This window comes from Protobothrops mucrosquamatus, unplaced genomic scaffold (assembly GCF_001527695.2).
Source record: "Protobothrops mucrosquamatus isolate PMUCROS unplaced genomic scaffold, P.Mucros_1.0 scaffold158, whole genome shotgun sequence".
Taxonomy (NCBI): Eukaryota; Metazoa; Chordata; class Lepidosauria; order Squamata; family Viperidae; genus Protobothrops; species Protobothrops mucrosquamatus.
Genome location: NW_015386522.1, coordinates 506,122 through 526,180, shown reverse-complemented (window position 1 = coordinate 526,180; position 20,059 = coordinate 506,122). Strand labels below are relative to the sequence as shown.

At 34.5% G+C, this 20,059-nt stretch overlaps 1 protein-coding gene across 1 annotated transcript in view; it reads right to left on the bottom strand.

Moving 5' to 3' along the window:
• The window catches only part of YES1 (YES proto-oncogene 1, Src family tyrosine kinase), a 39,201-nt gene that overhangs the window by 5,413 nt on the left and 13,729 nt on the right, over nt 1-20,059 (bottom strand). The window contains exons 2-9 of the mRNA XM_015813468.1: nt 17,527-17,799; nt 12,166-12,265; nt 10,273-10,371; nt 7,938-8,041; nt 7,684-7,833; nt 7,414-7,569; nt 6,886-7,065; nt 3,113-3,189 (exon numbers count right to left, since the gene is read on the bottom strand). Coding sequence (XP_015668954.1) covers nt 3,113-3,189; nt 6,886-7,065; nt 7,414-7,569; nt 7,684-7,833; nt 7,938-8,041; nt 10,273-10,371; nt 12,166-12,265; nt 17,527-17,791 — 1,131 coding nt within the window. The 5' untranslated portion in view covers nt 17,792-17,799. The remainder of the gene's footprint in view (nt 1-3,112; nt 3,190-6,885; nt 7,066-7,413; nt 7,570-7,683; nt 7,834-7,937; nt 8,042-10,272; nt 10,372-12,165; nt 12,266-17,526; nt 17,800-20,059) is intronic.

The window sequence follows — 20,059 nt, the reverse complement described above, 5'->3', positions numbered from 1 at the left end:
GTAGATGTTATCCATATGCTTCAGCTTCATTCTCTTTTTAAAAGTATTTGTATGTTGCATCACTGGCTTCCATCTCAGAATATGAAACTTATTTATCTGCATTTCTTCTTTAGAGATTGGGGGATTGCAACATATTCTTCCAGATGCTACTTCAATCTGAAATGAAAACTCATTGAATGAGGACTACCTGTAGTAATTATTTAGAGAGATGTTGAGCCTTCTGCCTGAATCTCACATAGAGCTCAATTCTACTTGGCCAATTCTTTTTAAAGTGACCTCACATACCACTTCAACCTAATCTAAATCTTTTTGTCTCTGAGGGAAAATCTTGCCTTTGTCTGATGCAAATAGTGTGGTATATATGGGTGAGCCTGGGTTCAATCAAGTTGGAGGTTATTTACATTCAATCAAGTGCATTAATTCATGGATCTTGCCAGGTTTCTTTCCTATTATTGACTAGTCAAACTTGAATATTGTATTTCATTTATTTGATTTTGAAATAGCTAAATTCCTGAGCAACTCTGGGCAGTTTGTAATTAAAAGGACTAGAATAAGAAATATATAGGTAGTCTTTGTTTAAGAACTGCCTCATTTGGAGACTTTTGCAGTTATGAAAGTGATGATAAAAGCAACTTTATGATCATTCTTCACATTTATAACCTTCACAGGTCTATAAACACAAAGGATCTACTGTTGCATTCCAGCCTAGCCCAGAGAAACTCCATGAGTGCATCCTACCCTAGCACTGGTATATTTCAAATCACATTTTTAATAATTCATCCCCCTAAAAATGAATTATTGTAGCAGATATTCTCAGCTATATTTGGACTGTGGCATAGGACTTCAAATTGTGATCCTGTTTCTTTGACAGAATTTTTCATGGTTAGGAATGATCATTTTATGAATATTCAAAACCGCCGATATACAGTACAGTATACTATGTTGCAGTAATTTTCAAAAGCATCCTGTTTCTCTCTCAGATGCATTCTTTTTCCAAACTGGACAGGCATCCTATTGTAAGTGTATCCTGTGATACCTCTGCTCACAAGGGCAGTCATGAAGCTTTGTTGGGACAGGATCGTCTGCACAGACCTATTGCATTTAGCCAAGAGCAAGTTTCAACACAATCTCCTTATCAAGAATCTCCTACAGTGTTCTCATGTGGAGGCCAGATGCACCATCCAAGATTCCAAATGCTATGACTGTTGACTTGGAAAATCAGCCAGTTACAGATGATTACCTCTGCACAAATGATACCTTTCTTTGGAAACAATCCGCTATACCTTTTTACAGGGCAGAGTGGGCTGTCTGACTTACCTAAAAGCTGAATAGTGTCAGTCCCTGTGTTTTGCTCTGTGGAATTAATTTCACAATTTCTTTGTTCTTAAAAAAGAAAAACTTGTATATTCACTAAAAATTATTTGGTTGTTATCAGTCTTTCATAGACATGATGGTGGATTTTTCGCATTCTATACTTTTTTGATCCTCAAATTATAGGTCAGGTTGTCATCTTATTATCTTCTGGTATCAAAGTTCACCCACAATGGAGAGACTATTTGCTGCTGTCTCAACTTGTCTCCACTGTTCAACTCTTTAACTATCACTTCATTCCATAGGTTACCCTTTAAAGTAACATTTTGAACAGTTGTTACATTTGCAAAATATGCCAATATTCTGAAGAAGCAAACTATTTGCTTCTAAAGAATTGCCTCATTGTACATTGTGTAGCTAAGAACAAAGTTACTTTGTGCCCTAATTCTACCTTCATTCTGAAAATATTTTCTAAAGTCTTTGTGAGAACATTGTTTTTTTTTCAGCTTTCTTCCCTTATCCTACCAACCACATTGAAATAACCATTTCGATATGAAAAGGAGTTTTGTCTTTTACCTTGACAGCATGAAATCGTTTTATTTGATTCAAACTTCCTTCATTTGCTGCCTAGCAAAAGTTTTCCCACTATTGAAATGATTTTGTTTGACAAACTACAACATCTGCCTGTGCCATCTGTTGTTTGTGGGCAATTTCCCCAGGGCAGTTACTGCCATGTCTGAATCACATATTTAGGACCTCAATTATGTCTATACCATCCACATTTGCGAAGCCTAGATTATAGTAGATATCAGTTTTGAACCTGCTATTATTTCCCTCATTTTGATGTGATCACTGAGAAGATAGCTTTTCTCCTATATATTGTGTTCATAGTAGGTTTTGACAGGTTTAGAAGTAAATAGCATGAAATGAATGAGATTATTATATTATCACAATAAGGAATAATTAGAAACTATGTTATTTGCCCAAAAGAGAGAATTTTAGGGCCATTGCACTGTGCACATGTGGACACAAGACACAAAACTTTGAATGTTGATTTCACTATAAATAGGGTTTGCATTTGACACATAGTAGACACTGGAATTCTTTCATATTGGCGTTCTTAGGTTTGCAGTAGAGACACTCATTGGAAACCTACATTCTTGAATGCTTTCTGCTTATGCCACTACTTATAAGTGTTTCTAAAAAAGGCCCAACAGATATAATCCATAAAAACCCACAAATGATAACAAAAGATTGCTTACATGTCACCTGTCATGTTGATTCACCATGTTACCCTCTGCAGGATACTTTCTTTCTTTGAGTATACTAGCAGTCTGAGAGGTTCAGTGGGCAGATACTTTAGAAAAGCCTTTTCCAAGATGTAGCTCCCTTGGGGAGGTGCAGACAAAGTCCAGGGGAGGTGTGAAGAACTTTCTAGTTATGTTGTTAGAATAAATTATCCTTTCTTAAAGTTTCATTGTATTTTTTCATTTGTATTCATGTTGGTGTTTGGATTTTTAGGGAAGTTGTGTACGTTAAACTTATGTTAAAGGGGAGGTGTAATGGCAAAAAGATTAGAAATTCCTGCTTTAGAGAATCTTCTCACCAAAAAAACTGAACTAGAGAATGTTCCAGAATGCCTTACTATGTAGGGACAAACCTATGCAGATGACCGCCTGAAGATCTATAATTATTATCAGACTGTTGACAGAATCAGCAACTACTTTTACCCTTTCTATATTATTCAATGGCTGTAATATTGGAATGTTTTAATAATCAAACAATATATTTTAATAAGTACCTGGGCAGCCATATCCACCAGTTGGGGAAGCTTTAAATATTTCCCGTCTCCTTCCTTGAGAAAATCTAGTAAGCTTCCTACAGAAAGATACAAAAAACAACAGCTTCCGTTTAATATAATTATAGTAATGGTATCACAATACTTTATTTACATTTCAGTTTCAAACTCTATATATACTTCAGGCATAGTTAAAAATAAAATTCTATTAATATCAATATAAAGCTAACAGATAAAGCAATACTTATATGTTACTATGTAGTATTTTGGAATGAATAGTAATTTTGGGCATGTATAAAATAAAACATATTTAACCAAATCCTTTGGATATATCATAGTTTTAACAGACATTTGCAACAATTTAAATATTAATGGCTGTATACGTGAGTCCCCCCCCCCATCCCCCAAAAGCAGATATGCAGTTTCGTGAGCCAGGAATTTATTATAATTTGTATGGTTTATTTGTTTTTATTTATTGATTTATACCCTGCATTTATTTATTCAGAAGTGACGTATGCAAATAAATATGAATTCAATATTGGATTTATTTTCTATGTCATGGGCAGAAGTCAAGTAATGTTGCTTCAAGACATATAAAATAGTACCTGGATTAGAGATAAGTATCTATTCAGGGCTTGGGGGGATATTAAGATTTCTCTGAATGTGTAAGCAGTCTTCACAACATGGCTGCCATAGGAGTATCGCCTATTCACAATAAGTCTGCAGTGGAAGGAATTAGCCAGTGACAAAAAACTGATGAGAATAGTCTCTGTTTCACTTTCTCACTGCCAGGATACTGTTTTCAGCCCGTTTTCTTTTTATTTCTGGCAGCAGATACCCATTGTTTTATTTCATTAAGAATACTTTGGGGCCTATGTAAAGCTCAGAAGCATCCTTGTAAATGAAGATAACATTAGAGACCGACTTTGCTGTATTCTAGCTTCTCGCATAATTATTTCAATTAAATGATCCTTCAAGAAACCTGTCTCATCCAGTTAGAAGGTGTTGCTGCTTTACCTCTGAGTTTTTTCCGCCCAGTCATGAAACATTATAATGGGTCAGAACTTTGAAAGGACAAGCAAATGCAAAAGATGTCTGCATTTACTAAAATATATGTCTACCAACTTCCTGAAACTGCAAAAAATGGCAATAATTCTTTGTTATCTGTCGTATATGTAAGAGCAGTTAATGCAGCAAGAACTGGAGCAAAGACAGACCAATGGCATTTTTATCACAGTTAATATCAAAATAATAATAATAATAATAATAATAATAATAATAATAATAATAATAATAATAATAGTAGTAGTAGTAGTAGTAGTAGTAGTAGTAGTAGTAGTAGTAGTAGTAGTAAAGTTGAAGGTCATCTAGTCCAACCCCCTGCTCAGGCAGGAAACCCTATACCATTTCGGACAAATGGCTGTCCAGTCTCTTCTTAAAAACTTCCAGTGTTGGAGCATTCACCGCTTCTGGAGGCAGGTTGTTCCACTGGTTAATTGTTCTCACTGTCAGGAAGTTTCTCCTTAGTTCTAGATTGCTTCTTTCCTTGATTAGTTTCCACCCGTTGCTTCTTGTCCTGCCTCTCCAGGCGCTTTGGAAAATAGCTTGACTCCCTCTTCTTTATGGCAGCCCCTGAGATATTGGAACACTGCTATCATGTACCCCCTCATCCTTCTCTTCATTAAACTAGACATACCCAATTCCAGCAGCCGTTCCTTATATGCTTTAGCCTCCAGTCTCCTAATCATCTTTGTTGCTCTTCTCTGTACTCTTTCTAAAGTCTCAACATCTTTTTTACATCGCGGTGACCAAAACTGGATGCAGTATTGCATTATAGGCAAGCTTTTGGTGTCCAGAAGCTTCACTTAACATTTTTTAAAAGACAGCAATAGCAATAGCACTTAGACTTATATACCACTTCACAGTGCCCTCTCTAACCAGTCTAGGATTCGAAAAGTTAGAATGATGAAGAACTAGATAATGTCATGTCAACTATTTATTTTCCTGGATTTGGAGAAGAACAAATATTATGGAATTATTTTGGAGGTTACACTACAATTGTGCTTCTAATTTGTTAACTGAATGGGTCTAGGAATTATATAAAAGGGCTCTGCAACCATATATACCAAATTATAAACCATAGTTTGCAAACCACAATGATTGTGAACTTAAATCAAAATGACTTGGTATGATGTATATTCCTAGCCGGAATTTCATTCTCTCAAATACAATAAAACTGACTTTTTTATAATTCAAATATAAAAAGCTCCATAAAGTTAAATAATATTGGATATTAACTGAGTTTTGCTCCATTTTACAATCTTTCTTGCCACAGGTGTTAAGTGAATAACTATAGTGGTTAAATTAGTGTCACGGTTGTTAAGTGAATCTTGGCTTCCCCACTGAGTTTGCTTCTTAGAAGGTCACAAAAGGGTATCATATGACTCTGGGACACTGCAGCGGTCATAAACACGATCAGTTGCCAAGTGTCTGGATTTTGATAACGTTGATAACGTGGCCGAGAGGATGCTGTAACCATCATTAAGTGTGAAAAATGGTAATGTCACTTTTTTCAGTGCCATTATAGATTTGAACAGTCACTAAACAAACTGTTGTAAATCGAGGATTACCTGTGTTTTTAGTCTTTCATACCTTAAGTCCCATTAATTAATCTGTCAAAGATCCTAGATCTTATCGTAGCAAAAAAACCCTCTTTTTCATTTATATATCAACAGACATTCGTTTCTTACAGCTCTTGTTTAGGATAAATTTTGAAGATGTGATAAATAAAATTCCAATGACTTCCTCTGGGTGCCATCTAGGCAACTTCTGAGTTATATCTGTGCTATGTGTATCACTGGTTGAGAACCAATGACTCACAGAAACATTGAGCTTTTGTGGTTTCTTTCCTCTTCTCTTTTGTTTACCACAAAAGATGACTAAAAGCATTTGCTTTCATTTTCACGTAATGAAATTGTGGTTTAATATACAACTGAGAACTATAAGTAATATTAACTATATTGAACTTTGTTCAAACAGGTTATAATGCAGCAATTGCTTAAATAATCCTTGTTCGCAGAGCTATATCCTTTTATTCATATAAGAAATCCTACAATCCCACACAAAACATTGTGATCTTCATAAGAAATACTGAGAAATAATATTCTTATATTACTCTTAATATGAGAATAATACTAAGAAAAAATAAAAATAAGCAAATATTTTTATTTCACATAATTTTAATTTAATAATTAATTCATGTAACTATCTGATTCTTGCAAATATTAATGCCTTTTATATACACCTAGCAAGTGCTTCCTGAATATGTTTCCTGCTGACTGCCAGCAACGTTATTAAGAATAATATGAAATGATAGTTTTGTCTTTTTTTTTAAGGGGGCAAATTTATTTATTTACTTATTTAATTAAAAAACCTGATTGCCACCCATCTTAGAACCATAATTCTGGGTGTCTCACAACAATTATATAAAACTGATATTATACAAAAATGAAACAAAAAACCCAATAAAAACAGTAAGAAAGAAACCTGGTCCCATAACTAAACTTCCTTGATGCAGCCCACACACTGTTTTCTAACTCTAACTTACCTGTTTCATTGGGGAAGAACCAAAATCTGCAATGAAAGTCCTGGCAGACACTTCTAGGAATCTATCATGATAAAATACTTTTCTGTCTATTCTGCCCTAATAATTCCATAGTAAATTCATACAATACTCTTGCTTTCCTATTTGATTTCAATATAGAGGTAAAATGTACCTTTTGCCATGAATTCAGTGACAATGTAGATAGGCTCCTCAGACACTACAGCATAAAGTGGAACAAGTTTATCATGCCTTAATTTCTTCATGATCTGAGCTTCTTGTAAGAAAGCTTCTGGCATCATTGTACCAGGTTTTAGAGTTTTGATTGCAACTTTTGTTGTTCCGTTCCATGTACCTACGTAATAAATGCATTATGCTATCAGTTACAATACAAAGATTTTCAGTATAATATAAATATTGCAGCGGGGTCAGGTATGTGTAAAATAACCAATTTTTAAAAATGTTGAACAGAAGTTAAAAACAATTTTCCAGTGCTTTTAGTCTATGAAATAAGTCTGAAAAGTCCAGTATTGTCTATAATGATTTAAAGTGATTCTCTAAGTATTATAAAGATGTTTTCCATTTCAGCAATCTAAGATCCTTTTTTAAAATTTGGAGATAATAAGATCTGGAACTAACCTATTATGCACATAAGCCTTAGATTTAATGATAAGAGTTATGGTTCTCCTCATGTAACACTTACCCATCCAAACTTCACCAAAGCATCCTTGGCCCAACTTAACTTCTAGCCGCAAGGATTCTCTAGGGATTTCCCAGGCGTCCTTTGCTAAACCCTGTGTCTGAGGTTTCACAGTTGGACACACAGTTGTTAATTTATGACACAGGCCATCAGCATGATCTAGCAATCAGAGAAATATTTCTTATGCAGTCATGTATGCAGTCATGCATTTCAGAAATATATTGATAAGGCTATGATTTACTTCTAGAATCAGCTGTAGCATTTAGAACCTACCTGTATAGTGTTTGACCAGCTTTTGTAAAGATTCAAATTGTGCTCTTGTTGTTATATAATATCCACCATTGTCAAGTTTTCTAATTTTATAGTGTTTCACATTATCACCTCTAATCTCATCCCAGTCACGTATAGAAAGGGAATAAGCACCTAGAAAAAAACAATTTAATATTTGCTTCTGTAAACACACTTATAAACAATTACAAATTCATTATAATTTAATTTTATTCAGTTATAAAGTTAAAGACAGATACCTTTTGTAGTTTCACTCTCTCTGACTAAAAAGATACCACGCTGATTCCCAGGATTTAAAAGTAATCTTTCTGCATCTTTCCTGCCCATTTTACCAAAATACCATCTAAAAAGTTCAAAGAGAAATATGTTCAAGAAAAGATTTAGTTGTGATATTGGATTAACATAGCAATGGAACAATATTACATTACAAAGATGAGACTGCAGAATATTCATTATAACAGGGGCTTTCCATATAATTTCATCTCTGTACTTTTAAAATAGATTAGAAATCAAAGTTGTTTCTAAATGTGATATGATCACAAATACATAAGCCAAGATAAGATCTAGAACTTTTATCCAAAAAACAAACAAAACCATGTTTCAGCCCTTCCATTCAATATTCAGTAACAAACTAATTTTAAATACATGGAGAGTTTCAAAAGCAAATATTCCAGAATACTAGTTTAAACTTTTGAAGAAAAACAAGACAAGTCAGATGGACTAAAGCAATTACCAGTACAGGTGAAACCAGAAAATATTGTTTGTCACTTTGTTGTTCCTGTATGCTTTCTGCTTTAAATGTGGTTTTGTTAATTTTTTTAAATTACCAAACATGTTAAGCATTGTTTCAGAGGGAGGTACTAAATCACTTTTCATTGACAATAATGCCATATAAGCAAGCAATAAAAGAAAGCTGCACAGCCGAACCTGCTGAGTTACAAAGGAGGTTTATCTGTCTGTCTATCTATTTCCTGCCTTTATTATTTTTACAAATAATTCAAGGCAGCAAATATACCCAACATACCTTCCTCCTCCTATTTTCCCCACAACAACAACCCTGTGATGTGGGTTGAGCTGAGAAAGAGTGATTATCCCAAGGTTGCCGAGCTAGCTTTCGTGGCTAAGGAAGGATTTGAACTCATGGTCTCCTGCCTTCTAGATTGGTACCTTAACCACTAGACCAGGGGTCCCCAATCCCTGGTCCGTGGATAGGTATCGGGCTGCGGCATGCCAGCAACTGGTCCGCACAAACAAGCAAAGCCCTATCCAGGGAATGCAGGCAGCACACGAAACCATGCACTCTCCGGTCCGCAGAAAAAACTTTCTCCAGGGAACCGGTTCCTGGTGCCCAAAAGGTTGGGGACCTCTGCACTAGACCAAAGTGACTCTCTTCTCTCTGCTCTCTCCTCCTCTCTCTCTCTGTTGTTGTTATATGGAACTATAAACAAATTTAAAACAGGCAGGTGTTAAGTGATTCTTTTTCTTCCTCTGCAGAGAAAAAAATAGAAGTGTGTCCCTCCCCCACTTTCTTTTGTTTCCTATTGTATTGGCTAATAATGCATTGGAGCTGAAGCTCTGAGGGATCCTATGTGGATGACATCTGGATTCCAAAAATAACTATAACCATTATTCCCATGAGGACAATACTCCCACTTTAGGTTTTCCTGCATGCCAGGGACAAGGGAGAAAGAAACTTGCAAAGTTTATCAGCAATTCTGGGTCAAGGGAACTTTAACAATATGCTTAGAAATTCCATGTATTTCTAAGCTCAGAAACTAGCCAGAAGATTTAAAGAAGCAGATGAGCTTGTTTCAACGTAAGGACCAACTAGCCAGTATGCTGATGTTCATAGATTATACTTACATCTTTGCAAAAAGTATACCAAGGTTTAGAGATTGTCCATCTTACACACACCACACACACACAATACAGATTTGGAATGTCTTCAACAGAAATCGGTTCCATGAGAATAGACTGTGAAGTCTCTATGATGAGGAGGTGAGACCTCATCATCTGAAATATGGATCTATATCTTTTTCTTGTTAAATAAGAATGAGAAAGTTTATAACTATTTGCAGACTTATTATATAAGGGGAGGAGAATTTATCAGGTTTATTTTTTTTTCAGCATTCAGCTAGGGTGGATTTTTTTATGTTTAATGTTGGATGTTGGGTTTTTTTTCTTTTTTGTACACACTTTTTTTTGTTATTGTCACTGTTGGATGTATGTTTTTTTCCTATTTTTTTCCTGTTTTGTATTTTATTCCCATTGATAAAACGTAACATATTTTTTTTAAAAAAAGAAAAGATTGTGAAGTGTCAATAATTGTACCTGCATCAACTCATATTAACACATGTGAAATTGAACCATTTATTCTAAAAATAACCTAAAAATACTTTTTAAGAAAGTCAGTCTCCTCTATATCAAACATATTTTAAGAGATTAATTTTAATTCATGCAAATGCTGTAATCGAAGACCTCTTGTATCTAATAAGTCTTCTGAGTGATTAAATTCTACTGAACGCCACTGAATTATTACAGATAAAAATGATTAAGGACATTATAAAGTCTTACTCTTCTGCTTGTATGGAATCTGCAGGAGCCACATAATTGCTAGGAATGTAGCCACTCTTTCCTGTTGCAATAGATCTTGCTTCCCACCAATCTCCTTCCCTAGGGGGAAGGGAGGACAGGGAAAAATGTAATTAAAGTGAATATATATGAACAACAATAATAAAATCATTTTCAATTATGAAATACTGTGAACTGATACATCATCATCTTAGCTGAGATGTCTATTTACATCTATGAAATAGCACACCAGCTAGACCTTACTATAAATGATGTTTTTTCCTATATAGGGAAATACTATGCAGTAGGAAGAAACATTTGTTTTTTCCTCTAATAAATATGTGATAAATAAAAAACAGATCCTACAACTTCTGGAGGCAAGTCGTTCCAATGATTAATTGTTCTAACTGTCAGGAGATTTCTCCTTAGTTCTAGGTTGGTTCTCTCCTCGATTAGTTTCCATCTGTTGCTTCTAGTTCTGCCTCAAAGTGCTTTAGAGAATAATTTACCCCCTCTTCTTTGTGGCAGCCCCTCAAATATTAGAACACTGCTATTATGTCACTTCTAGTCCTTCTTTTCACTAGACTAGACATGTCCAGTTCCTGCAACTGTTCTTCATTTGTTTTAGCCTCCAGTACCCTAATCATTTTTGTTGCTCTTCTTTGCACTCTTTCTAGAGTTTCGACATGTTTTTTATACCATGGTGACCAAAATAAACAGGGATTTAAAAAAAAATCTCAAAACTTCTAATGTTCTTCAAATCTTACTATTGTCAATAAAAATGCACATTTTACAGACGAATAACTGAAAAAATAACATTCTCTTAATGAGGAGATGAAAAATGATCATATTCAGAGAATGCAGTTCCATCTTTAATATACTGGAATCTCTACTAAAATTAGAATTAATTGGTATTAATTAAATCTACTTCTGAAAGTGCCTTATTGCAAATTGCCATATAAAAACTACATTTATGATTGCATGTATTTGGTTGCATGTCATTTGTTTAGTTTGAAGTTACAACAGCACTGAAAAAAGGGACTTATAACAGTTTTTCACACTTATGATCATTGCAACATCCCCATGATCATGTGATCAAAATTTGGACAGTTGACAACTGCCACATATTTATGATGGCATCCCGGGATCATGTGATCACCTTTTTGCAATCTTCTGGCAAGCAAAGTCAATGAGACAGCCAGATTCACTTAACAGCTCTGTTATTAACTTAACAACTGCAGCAATTCACTTAACAATTGTGACAAGAAAGGTTATAAAATGGGGCAAAATTCACTTAACAGCTGTCAATTTTGGGGTCAATTGTGATCATAAGTCCAGATCAACCTGTATATACTTGTCTTAGAAATAAAGATAAAAACATTATATTAAAAGCATATGGTATAATCCAATTTACCATTATAGCTTCTAGACTGATCTGTTCTGTAGAAAATAAAGAAGATGACTTTGATAGAGGTATGCAAACCCTTTTGCTAAAGCAACAAGAATAAAACATTTTTAAAGACCAGACTGTTGAGACAGTAGCTCATATAGACACTTCTCTAATTCACTGAATTATAAGAAGATAGAACAGATACAACACAATAAGACTTGTAAGATTGATATCAGCCATACTAGGTATATGAGATTAAAAAAAAAAACCTCCACTGAAAGGGTTAGAACTATTTTATTGAGATTGACTATAATAATAGAATCTTGCAAATCCAATTGTGCTGTATCTCTTCCTTCTCCTCCTCCTCCTCATGGGGTCATTTTTCTTACTCTTTTATTCTCTTATGACTGAAGTCTTTTCCTTATCAGCAATACTATTAACATAGGTAGAGGAATGTGAATGGCTAACAGTGTGTAATTAAGTCCATAAGTTGACTCAATACTTACGTATTATTGATTATCTGAAAGCGTTCCCCTTTCTTGAATGAAAGATCATCTCTAGTTCTTGCTTCATAATCGTACAAAGCCACAAAAACAGTAACACCCCCTTAGGAAAACCCAAAAATATGGCATTAATACTTTTTCCTAGACAAAGGAAATACATACAAATCAGATTACACATGTACTATATACAAAAGCATTTAACCAATTTTATTTTGAAGAAAATAGATATTCTTACTAAAAAGTGAGCAATGTTTTTAGTTATAAAATAAAAACATTACCTGAACTCATTCATTGATTTCATAATGGCCTAAGTCTGCAACCATAGTTGAGGCAATCTATTCATTTGATTAAATACATTAATATTACTAAGAAAAACTTATTTAATATTTTCATGGTTAAAACAATTTCAAACTACAAAAGTTGCTTTTCATGTTAAAGTTTTCAGACTGCTTTTCCCTGTAAGTTTGTAGAAAACATATGAATAGGATATTGGGATATGTTCACATTCTTATCATAGACCCTTCCAACTGCTATATGTTAACCAGAAAGATGTACAGCAGTGTTTTTCAAATTTAGTAATTTTAAGATGTGTGGACTTCAATTTCCAAAATTCTTCAGCCAGTATTCTGGGAGTTGAAATCTACACATCCAAAAATTGCCAAAGTCTGAAAAAACATTGGTCTAAAGTGAAGCTATATCAGGTATTAAATATAGCTACAATCCTCAATGGGGCTGCAAATTCTAGTTTATTGTGCTTCAATACCAATGCATAAAGTTGCCGTCAAATTCTGCAAATCTTTCTTGTTGTGGTTAAGAATGGAGAATCAAAGCCAGTATAAAATCCACGGTTTCTATTTTATCTCCATGTACACCTTTTCAGTACTTTTTCCATAAATATTGATATTTGTATAATGGATTCTTTTTCAAAGCTAGCCCATGACAATTATATGTTGATAGATTATTTTATGTTTAAAAATCTAATAAACAAATCTCTATTAAAAATAATATTTTATATTCAAATACTAAAATGCCTTTCAAGCATTTGGGAGAAAATAGCAACATAAACTTGCAGGAATGCAATAATCATCTTTGATATATTTTGCAATGTTAATTCTGGTTTTTGCCAATAGAGGCTCTAAACATAAATTGCCACCTCAAGAATGATGAACTAGCCTGAAGCATTTGAAATATATGTTGGGGTCAATAGTATTCTTTCTACTAACAAATCTTTTATTAATAAATATTTCTGTTGCAACTGCTATTTATCATTTAGATTAACGCATGCACACACACACACACACACACACACACACACACAAAACCTCACATAATTTAATTTTTAATAACTTAATTTCATTGTGAGTTACACAATGACAATACAGATATTCTATTCTATAACAATATAAATAGGAATATTAACCCAACATGAGAATACATGTGATATGATATGGACTTTATTCTAGACCCAAAACAGAGTAAACGTCACATCTGAAGTTATTAACATGTCAACTGAACTCATATACTTTCATGAAGAAAACATTGTAAAAAACCATATAATTTGCAAACTGTGCAGACAATAAATAATTACAGAATTATGTGCTTCTGACAACATGCTAATGTATTACTATACTATGTATAATATATTAATATACATTACTGTTCATTAATTCCTCGCACACATTTTACACTATTGAGTCTGTAAGCATTTTTCAAAGTAAAGAAAGTCTACAAATGTTTAAATTAACTAATTTAAAATGTTTAAATTAACTAATTTATAAACTTGGATTTTATTGATTTATAAAGTATACCCAACATTTGTATTGTATAAACTCAGTAACTTCAGTGTCCAGGGTGGATTGAGGTTGTCTCTGAAAAAGTGGACCTGACCACAAGGAACAAGTAGACTGGTTCCATGGAATCTCTCCAGATAAGGAGAGGACAGGAGATGGCACACATGTGCTGTTCCTTGCTAGGAGATCAAAGGGCAATGGTCTCTTGCAGGTGTGGGTCTTGGAAATGGCAGGAATAGCCATTTTGGTTGCAACCATGTTCAGCCTCTTGCTTTCTAGTGACTTTTGGAAATTGCTTATTAACTATTTTTAAGCTATTAGAATCTTTTGGAAAGTCATCTAGGTATTTTTGCTGATTGAATTTAGAAAAAAAAATTGGCTAAAGAAGAATTCTGTGTGATGGGATAAAGAAGAAATGGAAGAGAAACCAAATCCTATGACAATATGTGAATGAAGATTAAAACTGTTAGTAAAATTAAGGAATCTAAGTTGGTTTATTTTATCAATGTTAAAAAGGCCTGTTGTTACTTCTGGCAATCATTTGTGGATTTCTGCTAACACCAGGACTGAAAAGATGTTTTATGGATTTGCCTACAGATAAAGGAAGGTTTATGGGAATGAAGAGATAATTAGCTGTTGCCTTGAAGAGAATAGAACATGTGTTTATACTTGTTGTGATGAAGGTTGGAAATAACTTTGAATTACTTTATAGGAAACTCAAAGCAGTGAACATACATAATGCTCCTTCTTCCTCTTAATTTCACCACAACAACCCTGTAAGGTGGGTTGGGCTGAGCGTGTGTAACTGGCCCAAAGTCACCCAGCCTAATGCAGGACTAGAACTTAAAATCTCTTGGTTTCTAGGTCAGCATGTTAACCACTCCACCACACTGGGTCTTAGCAACTAGATGTCCTGAAGAATTTGGCATATTTTAGACATTAGTACTGTGAAAGATTCTCAATTCTTCCTCAGTAGCATGCTTGAGAGACCCATCTTATGGCACTATAATCAACAATCACTTTATCTTGTCCACCCTTCTGACTTACTTGGAAAAATAAAAGGAACAGTTTACTACTGCTTTCTCAATATAATATGAATTGATGCTTTTGCTCTTGATACTAAAATGATCATCTACCTCAGGCATCTTCCTATACTGTATTGCTGCTGTCCAATATAGGTGCCTGTTTGCTTTAGTTGGGTTGCTGGGATGATCTTCATGCTGAGGATGACCTTGCTAGGAGAATTTATGCTTGGTGTACAAGCATGGCATCCTTCATTCACCCCTCCCAGGAACCTCCCCCTGCAGCAAAGCAGGACCTGAGGGAGTGTACGTTTACTAATTGAAAGAGATGGAATAGCTCATAGCATTTCCATCCCTAAGGCCTGATGGAAAACTGGATTCTGAATTATTAGAAATTCAACATACACTACAAACATTCCCATTTAGGAATCTTTTTGGCTGCACTTAGACCAAGACATCCATATGGAAAGAGTTAATTATCTAATTTGACTTTTCCTTAAAGCATTTTTTAGTGCTTGGGTTTGCCAAAACCAAAACATTTCACCATATGTATTTTTTTCTAAACACTTACGTCGATTATAGATGATCATTTCTGTAAACGGACTTCTTATTACTGCTACCATAGCACAATTCCAAACCAGCTAACGTAGGGTCCAAATATAATGTGTGAGAGTATGTGTGTGTGTTGTTTGGCGTGTATGCGGAGTAGTGGTGATGTTGGGAAGTTTGCCACAGAAAAGCTTTTGGAAGCTTTGCAGTTTAGTAAAAAGATTAATTAGAGGCTGATAGAGGTTTCTCAAATTATGAGGAAATTCCTTGAGCACAAATGCATATTCAGGCTGTTACAAGAGATGTCCATAAATTCAAGTCTGAAGAGATCTAGAACACTGAGCTCCTTGCATTCTGTTCCATGCTTGAGATTAGTTTACTGCATGCTAGCTTCATTATGACATAAATCATGATTATTAGGTACCAAAATGTTTCATTTTCAGATTTTTTCCTCAGTAACTAGCATGTTTAATCCACGCATTTATTTTTTTTTGTACAATCGGGCCATGGCATAGCAGCAACTGGGCCACGCAAACAAGTGAAGCCCCATCCGCTGGATACAGGCAGCACACGAAACCACGCCCCCTCTGGTCCGTGGAAAAATCTTTCTCCACAGAACCGGTTCCTGGTGCCCAAAAGGTTGGGGGCCTCTGATCTAGAAATAATCAAGTCTATCAATATTCATACATTTTCAGAAAAAAATGATTTCTTACACACATTTGTATAAAATAAATTACCAGCAGACTAAATGAAAGAATGCAACTCAAAATAGGGAAATTTTAAGATTATTGTTAATATTTTTTAAATGACTTTTGATGATTTTAAGATGAAATAAATGAATTTCAGTATCTATATTACTGAAAATTATGTTGTTGACAAAATAAAATGATAAAATACACTAGGCTTTTATTTACAAAGAAAAACCTGAGGTATTTTAAAGGTCTGAACACTTGTTTTTGACTTTTCCATCCAAACATGTGGAATTTCTGTGAATAAAGTCGATTCCTATAGCATTTTGTAAAAAAACTGATTAAAAATGCAATACCTGCTGGATATAACAGTGAGTGATGGCAAAATAGACAGTCTTTCATCACAATACTTCTATGCCAAAGGTTTGTTGAAAAATTGCCCAACACTACATATTTTATTCAATGCTATCCTTTAACCTTTGGGCTCGGAGAGCTGCAACATTTAGTAGAGCAGGGGTGTCAAACTGCCGGCCCATAGGCCGGTTTCATCATACTGAAGCCACGCCCACTCCATTGCCGACAATGTAAAAAGAGTTGCGATATGTCGCGACACGTCACATGACGTGGCGAGTTTGACACCCGTGTAGTAGAGTGATCCTTTCTTATGTCACTGTATGAATATCATCCCCTGCTCAAGATAACAAGGCGGCTAGCCAACCATCACTTTGAATCACATAGAACATCATAAAAATTATTCATAACTGAGGTTCTTTAGATGGTCAAGTGACCTTGTTTTTTCCTTATGATTAAAGGAATCATTGGTTTCATCTTAGTGGGGATTATCATTAATTGAATCTACACCCAGACATGCATGATATTCACAGAGGACATGGTTCTGCTGAAAAAATTCTATGACTTTTCAAGTTTGCACCTGTATATATGAATGCATGATCCTGAAGAATCTGTTTCATGTAAGTAACTAATCAGCATCAGTCTTACATAAAACCTGGGAAGTTGATAAATGTACTAAAGAGAAGTCAACCATTGGTACAATTGTTGGCGCAGAAAGTTGTTTTGTACAATTTATGTATTTATTTTTTAATCATCTTTTGCACATTGCTTGGAGCACAGGATACTCATTTCTGTTTGCAGCAAAATCAAGCTTTTCTCTAATACTGCTTGACTTTTGTACAAACTTACAACAGTTTTTTTTAATAACATAACACATTTTAGACTAAACACATACAACTCTTGTTTCAGTACTACTGAAGGGGTTTTTTTGCGATCTAGTGGTAATTTTAAGAATATGCTTACCTGTTAGACTACTAGGATATGGACATGGCACTGGAGAAAATGAAGAAGATGCTCCTCCGAAAGGTGTCATACCAGATGACCCACCAAAAGGAGTCATGGAATGGCTATTAAAATTAACCGATGGTCCTTTTACTGCAGCTGACTGATTAGCTTGGGTTGAATCAGATCCATAATTGCTGGCAGGGGAGGTAATTGTCTCCGGAGTATTCTCAGTTCTATATTTCATGGTAGGACTTTTATCTTCCTTGCTCTTAATGCACCCCATGGTATTTTCTGTAGAGAAAACAAAGGATAGTATTGCATGTGAATATTTCATTATTATTGAAACTGTTCACTAAATATTTAGAACAATTTGAAGACATATTAGATTGAGACATATTTACTCTTTAAAACAAAGATTTTAAACATCTCTGTCTACAATTAGTAGATAATCCATATGCCATTAGAGTTTGTTCTACACAGTAATATTATTCCAGTTTGATGTAAAATCATCATCCATTATTATTAGAAGTAAACCTGAGAGAAAAAAACTGAAGCTTTAGTCAGTAGTTTAACATCAGCCTCCGTGCCTTGCTTTCAATTTTAGGTATTCATGCTTCTAATCAAAGAAAAGCATTAGCTGTTACTCTGGGTCTAACGAGGAAAGACCTTAGAAATTTGGTCTGCACTATTTCAAAAAATTCTTCCCAACATAGAGACCCACCTTAATTCTGCACAATACTTGGGCTAAGGTTTCAGTTTGGGGGAAAATAAGTCTTCCAATACTATCTGGCTCCTTTAATAATAATAAATAATAATTGCTTTATAGCTGTTGAAGATTTTGATCCTAGTAGGGCCTCCAGATTCCCTTGGGACAGAAAACCACCCCCAAGAATTTAAAGGTATGAACCTGTTTAATGGAATTCTCTCTATATTACATCCTTGTACTTTGTCCTTGTTGGAAAAATCCATTTGATATTTTAATCAATTGAAATTAGAATACTTTTGGTGACCTCTTTTTTCTTTTTTCTTTCTAAACAATGAAATGATATATGGTTTGAAAATGCCACATGCCAACTAGACTAATGCTGAAAATGACATGCCTGATAATAACTAAACTGAATCCAAGCACTGATTTGAAGTATATGCTAATTTAGAATTATATGCTTATAATCCAATTAACATTTGTGAGTCAAGTTCTTATAATTCGATAGTTTTTTTTCAATGGGAGAAACATTGCATATATATATATATATATATATAAATAGTTTGCAGAAAAACTGACAAAAGGATACCTTTGTGGATTATCACCAATATGTACACTGACATACAACAGATAGACACATAATATTTTAAAAAGCACTGCATTTCCAAGAAGATAACCTATAAGAGTTATCTTTATTTAGCAGCTAGAACTCTGTCAAGCACCTATGAATTTTTCTCATTATTTTAAAATTTTAAAAACAAATACAATTTACACAATACACTATGCAAATCCTTAGAAGGGAAAGTTTCTTACTCCCACACATACTTCTTTTCAATACAAGAATATATCAGAAGTAAGTTTTCTTAGAAAGCAAAGGGATACATACACATTAGAATTCTATCAAAGACTGAAAGTTTTTAGTAGAAGAAATATTGCCTTCAACTCTCCCAAACTATAGGAACAATTTATTTTTATATACAGATGTATGCACATTTGTGCAATTTGCATGATCATCAACTTAGAAATTCTGACTGATAGCTAACGTAAGATTAAAAACATTGAAAAACCCTTTGAAGAACATGAAAACCACAAAACCACAATACTGACTGAAACTAAACCACAGGAAGTATACTGTTCCAAAGGGTAGGTGCTGAAATCAAAATGATAGGTCTCCTGCACATCACTCAATGACCCTGATTCATAGAGTGGACTTGAAGTATGCCCACTCTGTTGTATCTCGAGAAACAGGCAGGAACAATAAGAAATGAGTAGTCCTGCAAATAACTCTGCTTAACATAATGAAGAGCTATACAATGGTAATCAGCACCCCGAATTGTACCCGAAGGCCTATAATGAGCCAGTGCAGCTTGCAGAGTAATGGTGTTGATAGTGTAGTATACTTATAACGGTACATAATACTGCATCTGGACTAACTGTAACTTCAAGTAGTCTTCAAGGGCAACCCATATAGGGCCCATTGCAATACAGGTAGTCCTTACTTACAACCACAATTGCGACCAAAATTGGCATTACTAAGTAAAACAGTTGTTAAGTGAGTTTTGTCCATTTTATGATATTGTTTTACCACAGTTAAGTGGCAACCACACTGCAGTTGTTAATGAATCATGTGGTCATTAGGTGAATCTGGCTTCCCTTATTGACTTTGCTTGTATGAAGGGACACAGTGGCACAGAGGCTTAATGATGCTGGATGTGCTGAGCAATTGCCAGAACTCTGGTGGTTTGAGTCCAGCTCCCTGAGGTAGGTAAGCTCCCGTCACTTATCCTTAGCTCTTGCCCACCTAGCAATTCAAAATCATTATTTGCAGATAGATAGATAGGTACGCCA